We start from the raw sequence: 16,392 nt of genomic DNA, 5'->3' as shown, positions 1-16,392 counted from the left end.
AAAAAAGAGTAATACAAAATGAGTGTTCTGAAGTCACTGTATCAGGGTGGTGAGGATTATGGGTAACTTTTCCATTTGGCAAAATTTTCTTCAGTGTTTTCAATAAAAGAAAACGACCGGCTACCATTTCAGAAAGTCACTTGTCTTTTCAAAACATTTACACTCTTTACCATTAGCAAATTATACATGCCAAAATGTAAGTTGAGGAACAGAGCCAAGATGCCTCAGGCGCTTTCCATCCCTTACCAGGCAGTGTGTGAAGGCGTCCTGGACCCTGTCCCATTCCAACAGGAAGAGGCGACCACTGTCACCTTTGATGACATGAACTGCAGGCCCTAGCCACAAACTAGTAAAAGTTTCAATTCACACCTTTGTATGTCTGAAGTTTTATTTAAGGCATTATGATAACTAGCTCTTTTCCTTACTATTTTCTGTGTCATTTAAGAAAGTGCTAACATTTTCGTTCTAAAAATGTTGACAATACGCTGAAAGTGCTCTACTGAAGCATGTAACTTCTTAGACTGAGTTCATATTATGTTCACCACAAATACGACCATTTTTCTTTACATATTTAAAATTTAGAGGTTGGAGGTTGCGTAACAACTATCTTTGCAAGAAAGACAATCCATAAAAATCTAAAAATCCTTCTTTGATGAAAATTTAACAACTCTTAACTTTGAAATTATATTTATTTGAATAAATGCAGTGGGATTTCAACAGACTGGCTGCATTATATATTGCTTTCCCATAACAAAAATATGAAGCACTCATTACACATGAAATTTACTCTTTTTGAATGTGACTGTTTTCAAAACTATGGTAAAGAGGGACATGGACCTGTCAGTAGGCCATTTGAATGAAAATGTTCGAGAACAACTGTTTTTCAACATTTAAAAAGACGGGATTAACTGCAAATACAGGGCAAAACTCAAAGTTTGTAAACATCACTTGAAAAAGCAAACTGCAAACAAAATACCAGGGGCTTGATACCCTAGAAAGAGGTGTAAATAAATACTAAAAAATAAAGAAAAGTTTTTAATTGAAGACACATTCTTTAGCTTAATTTTTAAAAATTAGGTTATTTAGTATATTGGCACAGGGTGGTCGACCTTACTGATTACCAGGAAAACATCTCATAGCTGCCAAAACATAAGCCATAGGAGCTGTCCTATGCTAATGGTAGAGTAGAGGTGAATTTATTTAAACATTTAGTCTTCTCTTTACATTCCATTAGTGGTAGCAGCAATAATTTGGTTCAGTTACAAATATTTATTATAAAAGTTTATTAGTTTTTAAGATCTAAACAAACACAGCTATTACCAAGATAAGTATAACATTATTAAAGAAATGTTCTTAATAATCATCAACTCTCTAAGACGTAAGAGCTAAATAATGGCTTTTTCAAACATAGTTAAGGAGTTTCAATAACCAGAGCCACCAGGAAGCCAAAATAAAGTCAAAGAAACAAATATACATTCACTTCATGACACCAAAGAAACATGTAGCCCATTGTTTTTCCCCTCTGATTAGAAAATATGGTCAACTTTTTCATAGGAAAAGACTTTTTAAGAGAGATCAAAATCAAAAAGTTGCTTTTCCTGAATCCGATCTAACAGCATGACAACATTCTACAGTACAGCAAGAAATGAACAACTGCAGGGCTATTTATAATTTACAGCAGATAAATTGTGTACCATAGAAACCATCAATGATGGACATTTTTCTTCATGCAAAAAAAGAAAAAAACCCAGAGGTATCATTTGTCTTTTGCATGTAGCCTGTCATTCCGCACACAGGATTCAAATGTCAACCAGGAAATGATAACAATCCCAAGCCAGTCTTAAAGTGTCTTAATTACATCATCTTCTCCCTTTGTCTCATTCAGAGTTATATACTCACAGCTCAAAACTTGCTCATTAGACTCTTCAGGTTTTGCTTTTTTAAGTGCCAGCTCTGCTGGAAGAAGAGATGAGCACTGCTCGAGAGACTGTGCGATGTCATCAATCGTCCATCTGTCTTCGGGCAGGGCATGCTCCTCCAGGGTGAAAGGTCCCTGTTTGGTGCGCGTCAGCTCTAGCACATTGGCACAGGAAGAGAGTTCTGTGGCAACAAAACAGAAAAAGAAAATGCATGATAAACGATTTAGTATTTCATAGTCTTACCATTTTTCAAATGACTGAGGGACTCAATTCAAACCTTTCAAAACTACCCTAAATGTAAAGTTGTAATAATCCAAAATAATAACCAGGAGCCTTGAGATTAAGAAATGATTAAGTAGCCAAATAATATTTACTAGCTCATCTAATAAACTGGTTAAAGTCTAGAAGGAACTGGCACTCCCTTTCCTTACGTAACCCATGAGTAACTATCCCTCTCACTCTGCAGAGGAGGTCATGAGACCTGTCCCATGTCACCACAGCCAGCCAATGGCAGGGCCAGATCTCCGATTTCCCGGTTGTTAGTAAGACGATGGCTTCTAGGTTGTTTTAAAAAATTTGACGTATAGCAATGAAAAAAAAATTTTTTTTAAAGGAGTAATCTTTTCTTCTTGTACCTACTTTGAGTTAAAACATTTTATGCTTGAAAAAAAAAATGCTGGTCCTTAGATTCACTATTCACATCTTCATTTTCTGTTCCTCTTTTTCTCTTCTCTCCCATTACAAGCATTTCACTGCAGCTATGGATGCTGCTAATTGTCTGCCATAAACCTAGAATGCTTTTAAGGTTGAAAGCACAGGCTTCATTACTGTTCCTAAGGCCAGTCAGTACTCAGAGATATGAAAAACGGAAAATTCCTTTTTCCCATCAAAAAGGAATATTACTCTCTAAATGGTAATTCGTAACTCATATTTATGCTTACCTTTGCCAATGTCACTGACCAAGCTTCTGATATAAAAACCTCCTCCACATTCGACATCTGCAATGTTAACAGTGACATGGTAAATTTCTAAGCTCCTATGAAATCCACTTTACATAGAAATGATGCCCCTAAACAAATGTAAAAATGCACTATGTAAACAATCGAGTGATAAAATATTTATGTGCTAAAACATAAATTATTCATCTAGTAGCATATGTGTGTGTGAGACTGAAAAGTCAGAGTGTGGAGAAAGCAAATAGCAGCAACTCACAAGCAGGTCTTAAATTACATGGCAAGTCATATCACTCTAATACTTCAGCCTTGTGCATTTAATAGGTTTTAAATAGTTAGAAATCTCAGCTTTGCTATCATGAGCTGCAGACTTAAAAAATTTTTTTCAGATTTGCACATCTTGTTCATTTAAAAGGTTTCAAATGGTTAGACATCTCAGCCTTGCTATAATAAGCTGTAGATTTTTAAAATATTTCCAGATTTACATACTCGAAAAATACAACAAACAAACAAAAATTCCCTTTTCAGTGACAGGATTATGTTTGGGGTAATATATTAAACAGAAAACTCAGCATATTTAAATGTCCTTTTGGAAATATTCCTAAAAAAAATCATGAAGTAACTTAAATCTACACAATGTACCAGAACTGACTACTGACTGCATGTCTAAACATCTTCTTAGCTTAGCCAGTATAAATCAAGTTTATTGGTTAAGAGCAAGGCTCTGGATTATTTTTATTCATCCACAAGACATCCTGAAAAGAACTGTATTTCCATACAAAAAGACTACATTCCACCTGTTTCTAGCTTAGCATACAAATAAAGTTATTTGAGGGAATTAATCAAAACTCCCCACCTGGGTATTTTAATTTCTTTTTTCCCCCATCAGCTCAAGGTTGGGAGCCACTGCTGAGATTTAAAAAAATGAGCACCAGGACCAACGGAGGTGTACTACATTCTTGCACTATATTTGACTTTGATGAAAAGAGTCAAATGTGGCCTACTATAAACTCCAATGAACAAATGCAACTGGAAAAATTTGAGGTTTGTTTTTTTTTTTCACTTTCATAGATAATATCTGCTTTGCCAACACAGCTGCTGCTTTTTCATGGAACATAGTAAAATACTTTTTAGCATATTTGTTTCATTGTTTGTCTAATATTTTAGAATCAGGAAACTTAAGGAGTGATTTCCTAAAAAAATTGTACAAAACCCACAACCTACAGGAACTTACACTAGATAATAACGTCAAAAGGAGAAAAAAGAGCAACAAAGTTTAGAAAAAAAGACTTGGGAAATTATTTCTAAAAGTCATCCTATTCAGAATGCACCATGAAATTAAGAGCAGCGTCAATTTCAGGGAGCAGGATCAATTTCAGGGAGACTGAAGATTAAGAAGAAATACAACTTTTGATTCTTCACAACTCTTACACATTCAGGGCTTTAGCTAGGAGATCATAAAATTTTCAAACAATAGAAAAAGTCTTCTTGGGTTTTAAATTTATTTCAAATATGGATTATAGATAAATTCAAACTGTTAACTTGAATTAAACTTTACTACATGTCCAGGAATACATTTCTGCATTACCCATTATTCCTATATTTTCATGATCTTTAGCAGTAATTTGCTGGTGACAAAGAAAAATCACTCAACTTTTAGAATTTCTTGTTCACAGACTGAAAATGCACTGTTTTAAAAGGACAAATAAATGTCAATAAAAAAACTGAGTGTAAACTATCAGGTACTAGCCAAAATGAGAAACAAGTATTCATAAGACAATAAAACAGAAAATACAAAATCTTGAAAATATGTATTCCTTACCTACTCTTCTCTACAGAGATCCAAAGTATGTTATTTACAATTTTATAGTAAGATAAGAAACTCAGACGATTTAGGACAACTCTGAACCCCTATATAGCCATAGGTATTCTCATCAGATGTGTTGTCAGAAAGTTATTAACAAATTCTAACCTTCTTTAAAGTCCAATTTAAAAAAATTTCCAATATCCTCGGGATCCATTAAAGTTACAGAAAAGTAGCCAAATATAAAAGTCACATGTAAATACAAATGATTTCCGATTTCTCCGTCTTACCTAGTGTGAAAAATGGTGGCTGGAATTTCTGAAGGGAGAGACTGTATACAGTAACTGGCCTGGCAGGCTTTGCTTCTACTACGTCACCTCTCTTCATCAAAGTTGAAAGTCTCTGGCCATCTTTCTTTAATGCAGAATAGCTTGCAAAGTACAAGAGGGAGACAAAGAGAGAAGAAGGGAGCAAGAATAAAGAGAGATTGAGAAAGTGATAGAGAATAATTCCAGATTACAGCATGAAGAGAAAAGATGATTAGCAGCCCTTTCAACTGAAAATCCTTCCAGGAATGAACTTTTTTTCCTTCTAACCTACTCCACACTGGTGTCGGGGACAGAGCTCCTAAATATCTTGGAGGCTAATACAATTCATTCTGGCACTCAGGGAGCAATGTTGTCAAATATTCCTCTTTAACCATCTTCCTGGAGATGGTATTCATGTCTTCACTAGTCCTCATTCTGGGTAAAGGGAACAAGGCATCCGGTAGCAATGATCTCAGCTTTATTTCCTTGAAACAATGTATTTCCATTGTAATTATATTCATTTTCACATAAAAGTTACCAAACTGTTTCCAAAGAAAAAATAAGCAAATAATCTACTTAACAGCACTTAACTTTGTGTGATTAAGTATGATTAGTCCACAAAAAAAATCCTTGGAACAATCACAGGGAAGAAAATCCTAAGACGATTCTTATAAACATAAATGTTTACTATATCTTAACAATAACGATCCAAAATAATGTTTGTTCAGATCCTGCTACAATTTTTAAGTCTTCCCATTTGAGGCAAAATTATAAAGAAACATTTCCCACAGACACTTCAGTGTTCTTAAAAAAAATTAAGAGTTTTTTAAAAAACCAAAATTCTAAAAGAAGTTTTAGTAACATATCCTGACACATTCCATGCCATTAGAAAAAAAAGGAAGCAATTTGCTTGAAATTATAATGTGCACAAAAATATGGCTTAGGTGGGAAATCAATATACTTATACTTTTAATAAGTTATAATTCTCATCTGTTTCATTTGTTGCAGAGAATTACGAAATATAAGATTCTGGGCCCAAAAAGAATGGTCCCAACACCTGACAGGAAGCGTCAACTGGACTCTAAAGCATCTCGGATGCCTGTACCAGATGGGACTGGTCCCTTTTCCTGCTATTCTGGGACAAGCAACATGTCTGCTGCTCTCCAGAACTGCCCTGATGACTACAGGTGGAATCAGAAAAACCAACAAACCCTCGAAGAGCACAGATGTCAGGCTGGGGCAATATCCAGGGACAAAGGAGACTACATCCCGTGTGTGTATGCGCTGTGCTCAGTCATGTCTGACTCTTTGTGACCCCACGGACTGGAGCCCACCAGTCTCCTCTTAAAGACACCAGAGGCTCTGTATCCTATCTGAATCAGGGTCACCTCTCTTGACCAGTTGCTAGGTCTAAAACATGCCTTGCCATAAAGTAAAAGGAAGCCACTCTCCTTTTTCTTCATTAGCGCGATGTCAGCCACTGGAAAATAAAATTAAACATTTATTCAAATTCAACAATTGAACTTACAGGGGAGGTACCTGCATTATATTCCCAGTGAATTTCTGTAGAATGCCTTCAATATCTTCTTGTGTTATTTTATCTGCCAAAAATGAACCAAAAAAAAAGTGTGACTAAAACAATCACAGAAGTACATGGGCTATTTTCACAGTACTGACAACTCTGAAAATTAAAAAAAAAAATTTTTTCAACAAAGCACTTATTACATTATACATTTTACAGGTCAAATTCTACCTTGTTGAGATGGATAAAATACAAAATAATGAGATAAAAGGGGGAAAGTCTTATACTGTCCAATATTAAAACTAAATTCAACTTCCTATGCTTCATTTTTTTCTCCATTAAAAAGAAAACAATCGTTTTATGTACATTTACTACAATCTCACTAGGGCCTTCAGAAAACCTGAGAAAAATGCTGCATTAGCTACAGAAATGGTCCTGCAGTGATCAAAAATGTGGTGATTAGAAAGTAAGTAGAAAAATACCCACAAAGCTATTTCTAAGCTTCTCCAGGGATCAGATATTATAAATAACTAAATAAGTTATTGAAAGCTATCAAGTACTAATCACATTTAAAATTTTACCTGATAGATTTCAAAACTGTTGTATGTATGGGATGGTATGAATTTTCTACACTCAACATGTTAACTTTGTCCCCAAATAAAGCTGAATTTATCTGTCTCCTTCCCTCCCTTCACTGCTCTTAGAATTTCAATCCCGAGTCTGGTCTCAAAAATAAGCCAGTGTAAGAAAGGAAATATATTGGGTAGATTTGGGTTTTGATGTCATGGAAAATCTGAATGAACTTTTTGGCCAACCCAATACATAACAGAGATTTTATCTGTCTTAGTCATGTTTTCAGCTTTTGTTTGATACTCTTTCAAACAAAATGATGCAATATTAAAATACTGCTCTATAATTTTAACAACTGGAAACTAACACACTGAAATTCAATAGTTGGGATTTTCACATATAGATAACTATACAAATTTCATATTCAGTAAAAAACTAGGTTACAGAAACATTCTATTACTTGTATAAGTTATAGTCAATGGAAAGAAATTAGTCTTTTTTTTCACTCTGTAGGAAATTTACTTGAACTTTTTATCCTGGTATATACATGTTGTATTTGATCTTCTTATTTAAACAATATTAAACAAAAACTAATTACTGTGTTTTGAATTACTGTACTAATACCAGAATAAAAATTAAAAGACAGCAAGGAACACTGTCCAGATTTTAATATCAGTGCAGCAAGAGAGCTTTAATCTCTGTGTGACCTTGATCCTTATGAGCTATACATGAACAAAAGACCAGAATCTACTAGACTCAAACAGAGAACAGCTACACAACTCAAAAGAATAGCACCTAGCAGCTCCATACAGGTAGAGCTGAAATGCCCATTTTGTTCAAATTGTTGTACAAACAGATGTATCTCATGATATGAATGAGGATTTTTTTCCATGAAAAATGTTTCCTCTCTTGAAACATTAAGACATAATTACTGGTGATATTTTAGTTATGCAAGACTTCCAAATCTAGACAGCCAATGCTACCACCATGCTGGCAATTGCTCAGAGAAATGCCACTGCTGATAAAATTGCTACAGTTCATAATTTAGTCATCCATACATTTAAAAAATAAGACCAAACAGCTTTCTAGTTCCACCAAGCTGGTCTCTTTACTAACATTTCTGCCAAGGCCAATTCCCCTGTCCTGCTTGGGGGACTCTCTTTTACTGAAATTTTCCCACACAAGGTGACGAGATGTATTCTTTCTCATTCTACACCTGCCGTGGTGTCGCCTTCTCTGACTTAAGATCCTAGGCATGTATGGTTTTGTTGTTCATTCTGCAATTAATCATTCACAGTTTTTAACAGCTATATATTTCATGTGTGTGTGTGTGTGTGTGTGTGTGTGTGTGTGTGTGTGTGTAGGTATTATCTCACCAATGGAATTCTAATCTCCTAAAAGGCAAAGATAGCTTTTCTTCTTATATAATGCACACAATTAAGATGGTACTCGAGACATTCTTGTTGAATTTAATTTGCTGAGGAATAATAAAATCTCAAGGTCAAAAGAGCATTCCTAGTCACCTAGGAATCATTTATTTGATGCTTGAATCACCAAACAGAAAGCCTATGCAGCAAAAAAATTTTATAAAATTCAATGGTTGCTCATGATTAAAAAAACAAACAAATGGCAAATTAGGAATAGAAAGCAATTTCCTTACTTTGATAAGAAAACTAAAAAGCTTATAGAAAAAAATCTATAAAAATAAGGTACAAAAATTGCTCTTTCAGATAACAAGACTTATTCTAAAACTATAGCAATTAACATAGTTTGGTGTTAACACAAGGATAAACAGACCAAATGCAACAAAATAGATTCTAAACAAACCCACGCTTATAAGATGCTTGATTTGTGATCCAAGAAACAAGGTAGTGGGGAAAAGTGCTGAGTGAACTGGATATCCATATAGAAAAAAATGGTAGACTGTAGATGTAATGTGAAAGGCAAAACAATAAAGCTGCCAGAATATAGAAAAATATCTTAATGCTTTTGGCATGGGAAAAGTTTTCTTAAACAGGACGCTAAAAAATTAACCATAGACTAAAGTAAAACTAGGAACTTCTATTTTCCAAAAGATGCAGCTAAGAGAGTTTTGTAAAAGACAAGCTACAGAGAAGACAGTATCTGTAACACACGTGATCAAACAGAAGAGCACATATCCAGAGTTTTTTTTTTTTTTCTTCCATAAAACTCATACAAATGAATGTTAAAAAAAAGAGTGACTCAATAGCGAGGGAAAGAAGAAACAAAACAAAGAAATGGGCAAGAGACCTGGACAATAAACAAAGATGGCTTAGTACCCAAAAAGCATATGATAAACTGCTGAATCTCACTGTGTGTGTTAGTTGCTCAGTCGTGTCTGACTCTTTGCGACCCCACGGACTGCAGCCTGCCAGGGATCCTCCAGGCAAGAATACTGGAATGGGTTGCCATTCCCTTCTCCAGAGACCCTTTCTGACCCAGGGATCAAACCCTGGTCTCCTGCATTGCGGGCAAATTCTTTACGGTTTGAGCTGAATCTCATTAGTAAAGAAATTAAAACCACAGTGAAACACCATGACCTACTGATCAGAATGGCCAAAACTAAAAACACTACTCATTATCATGTGTTGCCAAGGATGTGGTACAAGTAGAATGCTTATACACTGCTGGTAGAAATGCAAGGTTGTACAACCACTTTTAAGAATTACTTGACAATTTCTAGTATAGTAAAATATGCACTTACCCTATGACCCAGCAATTCCACTTGGGTATATATCAAAGAGAAATTATTGCACATGTCTACCAAAAGACAGGCATAAAATACACATAAGCAGCTTTATTCATAAAGTCTCAATCTGGAGTCAACACAAATGTCTCATGACGGAAGAATATGTATGTATACACACACACATCTCTCTACATATTTTATACAGATGCACATAAAAGTATGAGTATGTGAGTGCTAAGTTGCTTTAGTTGTGTCCGACTCTTTGCAACCCTATGGACAGTAGCTCGCCAGCATCCTCTGTCCATGGGGATTCTCCAGGCAAGAATACTGGAGTGGGTTGCCAAGCCCTCCTCCAGGGGATCTTCCCAACCCAGGGATCGAACCTGCGTCTCTTATGTCTCCTGAAATCGTAGGTGGCTTACCACTAATGCCACCTGGAAGCCCACATAAATGTCTATGTACATATACGGGCTTCCCAGGTGGCACTAGTGGTATAGGAACTCACACGCCAATGCAGGAGATGTAAGAGAGGCAGGTTCGATCCCTGGGATGGAAAGGAAAGATCCCCTGGAGGAGGGCATGGCAACCCACTCCAGTGTTCTTGCCTGGAGAATCCCTTGGACAGAGGCTTTGGTGGACTACCATCCAAAGGGTCACAGAGTCAGACACGACTGGAGCAACTCAGCACACGTACATATATGTACTTTTTCCACACAGTAGCACAGGCAAAGCTATACTATAGTTTTAGGATTATCAGCAAAGCATTGGACATCAGAATAGTAGTTATATTTAGAAAAGAGAGATGTTGTAGTCACTGGGATGGGGCAGGAAGGGGGCCTCTAAGAATTTTTAATTTTTTTTTTAAGGATTTAAAAATATTTATTTATATTTTTGCTGTGCTGGATCTTCATTGCTGCACACGGGCTTTCTTTAGTTGTGGCAAATGGAGGCTAATCTCTAGCTGCGGTGCGTGGATTTCTCACTGTGTGGCTTCTCTTGTTGCATGGGCTCTAGGGCGAGTGGGCTTCAGCAGCTGAGGCACGTAGGTTCAGTAGTTGTGGCTCATGGGCTCTGCAGTGTGGGCTCAGTAGTTCTGTCGCGAGGGCTTAGCTGCCCCATGCCATGTGGAATCTTCCCAGACCAGGGATCAAACAGGTGATCCCTCACCACAAGGTGGGTTCTTAACAACCGGACCACCAGGGCAGCCCCTCTATTTCTTGACTAGACTGGGAGCTGCATGGATGTTTGTTTTGTGATAGTTCATCAAGTTGTAAACTTATACTTTCTTCACTTTCCTTTATTTGCATGATACTTTATAAGAAAAAAGTTTCAGTATAAACAAAAGGTACCATGGGATGACTGATACCCAGCTACACCCTAGCCCCAATATAGTGTGTGCCTTATTTGTTTAAATGACAACTGGAGACCCAATTCAACTTTTCAGCTTCCTCTAGGAAATGTGGGCAAGCCAGACCACAATCCAGGAGGAGCCACTCGCATCAGATACGACGTTAGTGGCATCCATTCGAGAAGACTTGGCAACATTCTATTACGGGACCAAGAGGTGGTGGTGTTTGGAACAGAGGATTAGCAAGAGATGGCACTTACAGTTTACATTTCTTGCCTCCCAGTAATAAAGGCACAGGAGGCATAGAAAAAAGCTATTCCCATCACCAGAGCAGTAAGGCCTTCCCAGAAGCTTGGCTCACATCCAAGACAGCCTGGGAAGCCCACAGCCTCAACGTCCTGAGCAGATGAGCGCACTGGAGCCGTGTATCCTCAGAGACACCGGCAGCTGCACCTGAAACGTAACACCTCACTGTGGATGAGAAAAGAGCAGCAGAAGATGGGAAGATGCTATGCCTTTTCTGGGACTTCCCTGAAGTCTTTTCAATGCCTCTATCACCAGCCTAGTTTAGTCATACCCACTAAATACTTTATTCTATATGCCACGCATTGCTCTAAACACCAAAAACCAAGAGAGACACGGTCTCAGCCAAGCTTAGGAATTAATGTACAAAAATTTATTAAATAAATGGCAAAAAATACTATTTAGAAATAACAAAAGGTGTCAGGATAGGGAATAAAAGAGCCCTATTAATAGGGTTTGAACGCTGAGTCTGAGCTAGACTCATTTTGTATGGCTAAAAATAGTAATCTGTCTAGATGGGATAGTGACCTCAGGTCCTTCACATGCCGTTTACTGCATAACCCCTTGTTTTACCCAGATGGCGGTTGCTTTCAACAGGTCAATTAAAAGCTGTATTTTTTATTGCTGTAATGACTGGTGGGTGGCGATGGCAGCAGCACTTAATAGGTGAGGACTAGGGATGCCAGACGTCCTGGGATGTGCCCGGGGCAGTGCAGTGAGGAGCTGTCCTACGCTCTGCCTGAGTTCCGGACATCTGCCAGATGCTCAAGTGGGTGACCTTCTGTTTAGAATTACTTTAGGCTAGGACCGGGCTTCCCTTGTGGCTCAGCTGGTAAAGAAAATCCGCCTGCAATGCAGGAGGAGACCTGGGTTCGATCCCTGGGTTGGGAAGATTCCCCGGAGAAGGGAAAGGCTGCCCACTCCAGTATTCTGGCCTGGAGAATTCCATGGCTTGTATAGTCCGTGGGGTCTCAAAGAGTCAGACACAACTGAGCAACGTTCACTTCATTTAGGCTAGAATCTAAGTCCATTTTCCACTTAAATACAGCATTTTTTGTACAGTCTTGTTTATTTGCTAAGTTGCGTCTGACTCTTTTGCGACCCCATGGACTGTAGCCCACCTGCTGACTCTGTCCATGGGATTTCCCAGGCAAGAATACTGGAGAGAGTTGCCTTTCCTTCTCCAGGGAATCTTCCAGACCCAGGGATCAAACCTGCATCTCCTGCACTGCAGGCAGATTCTTTACCACTGAGCCACCGGGGAAGCCCCAAAATAATTCTCTTCTTCAGTTGCTCCCGCAAGGATATACTGAACTTTCCAATACTGAGTCATCAACACAACACACCTGTCAGCCTGCATTTGACTTGTGGCATTCACAGTGATTGATGTGTAAGTATCTGATATATATACGTATCTGATTACCTATGAAGACTTTCAGTGTAGTAATATCTGTGTATTTACATACTGATGTAACTATTTTACTATAAATTACCTTTATTTCTTCTTTCTAGTCCATTTACTATAGTACATTGATTTTTTTTTTTTTTTTTTAATGTGTAGGTAGGGGAGAAAAACTCTGAGTTTTCTTTCAGCATAATAGAGAAGGCATTACAAAATACTGGTTATAGGTCTTAGGATTAAGTCTCAGAGGGTTGAGAACACAGGTCCTAGTTCTCCATGTGACACGAGTTTCTTAAGGATACAAGGTAGGTTTTATATTTATTTTCCCCTTGGCACCTGCTGTGCAGCTTAAACAGATGACAAACTACGCTGACTTACCAAAATCATACAGAAAAATCATGTCAATCAGCAAAACTCTCTGAGCTCTCATTTTCTGGGACGACAGTGTTCAGTCAACTATAGGGAGCTCTCCCTTTCAGGGCCTAAAGAAAGTTGTTTAGTTTTTCAGATTCTCAGATTTCAAGATTATAATGAGATGATTTTAACACACTAACATACTTTCCTTAACGTAAGTAAGGACGTAAATGGTAAAATACAAAGTAGAGTTTTTAAAAATTCCAAAATGCCTCAGGGTAGTCGTTCTCATCGGTGTATGTTCAAGTAGTTCATTACCCTGGTCCTCTTGTAATATTCCCTACTCAAAGAATTGCACCGTCATGTAACAGTTTTAAAACCCAGAAACCTAGATCTTTTTTAAACAACTTCCTCTCTGTCCCCATCCAACCAATGAGTCTCACCAATTTTACCACCTCACCATTCTTTTAACTATATATAAACTGACATATAATGTAGGATACTCTGGAAATCTCTGACATCCTCCTAGGCCTCTTTAATCTCACAAGCATTCTGGCTGAAGATTATGGTTGGGTTTCCATTAAGTGGGCATATGCTGTTATTCCATAATAATAATAATAATAATGATTTCAAGGCTAATTCAACATCTATTTTTTAAAAGACTCAAAATAAATTGGTTGATTTTTCTTTTCATTATGGTGCTTGATTAATCATGCAAGATACTAAGCCACATATAAATGTTAACAGGACAAGAGAAGCCATTATGAACAAGGAGAAGGTTGGTCTCTCTACTGGGGAATATGTAATATACATTAAGACCACTCAACACAAAAACACAGGGAAGCAGATGTTAGACTGCCTAAAGCTACATTAAAAAAGATAACATTAAGCACGGGCAAAAAAACAAAACAGAACAGAAAGCTTACAAATAATTCAGTTGATGACATAATGATGTAGGTGAACTGACCGTACAGAAACCACAACTGCTGCATTATAAATAGCATAAGCACTATGAGAGTTGCTAGGAAACCATTTCATTTATCCATCCTTTCTTAAAGAAGTGAAAGAAGGGATGGTAGAAAAATTAAAGTGCGCCCCAGTGAGTTCTCTTTATTTCCAGAGAAATAGCTTTTCTTTTGTTATATCTTTTTGCATACTCCAAAAGCACAGGAATATGATCAATTTTAACGTATTAAGCCTAGGACATTTATTTCAACAGCTATGGGATAATTATATACACCAAAACCAAAACAACAACAATGACACAATGCAGGTAAAATCGAGCAAGAGAATTTCTCTGCTTTGTTTCACCTAGGACTAGGAAAAATGTCCTAAATCGTATCTATTGTATATGTGGTTTTTGCCAAGGGAGTTATTTGGAAGAATTCTGCACGTTAAAAAAATATTGAGGTGGGAGGGGGGTTCAGGATGGGAAACACATGTAAATCCATGGCTGATTCATGTTAGTGTATTGCAAAAACCACTCTAATATTGTAAAGTAATTAGCCTCCAACTAATAAAAATAATTGGGAAAAAAATATTGATTATAGGAAAAGTCAATTACTGCAATTCTTTACTAATAGGCATACCATATAAGCAACAATGTAATAAACAATTTCCAACCTTTTTAACCTAAAGAAATGTACTGACAATTAAAATCACCGGAAACATAAGAGACTTATTTTTAAATTCCAAATTCAGAGAAAGTTTCTTTAAATATTAGAAATAAGGACTACATATGACGAGCTTCATACCATAAGGTTTTTCTTCTGTTACTTTCCCTGTAGAATCTAGCGTGTCAGTAGCCTTCCCCAGTTCCCCAATGGCAATATATCTCTAGAGGAAGAGACACAAGAGAGGGAAACAGGCCATAAGGTAAAGAACTGTTATGCATGTCTTAAAGCTTATACAGAACCTTACTAATAAACCTAACTGATACAAAATAAAAGGCAAAATCAATAGACTGTAACTGCTTGGTTAGTTGTTGATATGTGGGAAGCACTGTATAGATTGAGGAACTTTCACAAACTTTCCAAACCAGCCAACATGACAAAGAAAAACCTGATTTTATTGATAATCAATGCTTATAAATATACAGTTGTTGGTTGTTCAGTCACTAAGTTGTGTCTGACTCTTTGCTACCCCATGGACTGCAGCATGCCAGGCTTCCCTGTCCTTCACTATCTCCCGGAGTTTGCACAAACTCATGTCCATTGAGCTGGTGATGCCATCCAACACTGTACAAAAAGTTTTAAAAAATCAGTTATATGTGAGACAGCAGAAGAGACACAGATGTATAGAACAGTCTTTTGGACTCTGTGGGAGAGGGTGAGGGTGGGATGACTTGGGAGAATGGCATTGAAACATGTATATTATCATATGTGAAACGAATCACCAGTCCAGGTTTGATACATGAGACAGGGTGCTCGGGGCTGGTGCACTGGGATGACCCAGAGGGATGGGATGGGGAGGGAGGTGGGAGGGGGTTCAGGATGGGGAACACATGGGAAACGCATCCGTGGCGGATTCATGACAATGTATGGCAAAACCACTACAAAATTGTAAAGTAATTAGCCTCCAATTAAAATAAAATAAATTTATTTTAAAAAATTAAAAATTAAAAAAAATAAATTTTCTACTGGGCAGTGAAGATTGTGAAGGAAAAATTTTTTATATATCTAGGAGTAGAGATAATGGTACAATAATCCCCTACTTAACATCACAGGATTCAATAATCTTTTGTTTTTGTTCAGTCGCTAAGTTGTGTCCGACTCTGTGATCCCATGGACTGCAATAATTTTATTCCACATGCAATTAAAATTAATTTTTAATTATCATTTCTTATATGAAATACCAAGCTCAGTCTTAGGAATTTGATTATGCATTTAAACAAAAGCTAAATACATAAAAACTAGTATAGCAGAGATAATGTACATATGTGTTTCTTGTAAGGAGAAATGGCTACGTCTTAAGCTCTCTGAAAGGATAAAAGTCACTTCTCAGAACTGCTCATTACTCACAAGTGAAGAATTAGATCACTCCTAGTTAACTGAGGATTGTTCTGCTTTCTATCTTGGGTCACACTGTACTACATATTCTTTATTCTCTTCTCGTTTGGTCAAATTCAAATTTCATTTTGAGGATCACAGGAATTAGCGAGAAAAATGCAAGGAACAGAATTCTCACTGAAAAGAATCGG

At 37.0% G+C, this 16,392-nt stretch overlaps 1 protein-coding gene across 1 annotated transcript in view; it reads right to left on the bottom strand.

Annotated features, from left to right (window-relative positions):
• Positions 1-1,765: 1,765 nt before the first annotated feature.
• The window catches only part of TRUB1 (TruB pseudouridine synthase family member 1), a 28,838-nt gene continuing 14,211 nt past the window's right edge, over positions 1,766-16,392 (bottom strand). Inside the window, exons 4-8 of the mRNA XM_061162735.1 lie at positions 14,948-15,029; positions 6,513-6,585; positions 4,967-5,106; positions 2,861-2,917; positions 1,766-2,100 (exon numbers count right to left, since the gene is read on the bottom strand). Of these exons, the coding sequence (XP_061018718.1) occupies positions 1,841-2,100; positions 2,861-2,917; positions 4,967-5,106; positions 6,513-6,585; positions 14,948-15,029 (612 nt within the window). The 3' untranslated portion in view covers positions 1,766-1,840. The remainder of the gene's footprint in view (positions 2,101-2,860; positions 2,918-4,966; positions 5,107-6,512; positions 6,586-14,947; positions 15,030-16,392) is intronic.

This window comes from Dama dama, chromosome 15 (assembly GCF_033118175.1).
Source record: "Dama dama isolate Ldn47 chromosome 15, ASM3311817v1, whole genome shotgun sequence".
NCBI classification, from domain to species: domain Eukaryota; kingdom Metazoa; phylum Chordata; class Mammalia; order Artiodactyla; family Cervidae; genus Dama; species Dama dama.
This window is presented reverse-complemented; position numbering and strand designations above follow the sequence as displayed.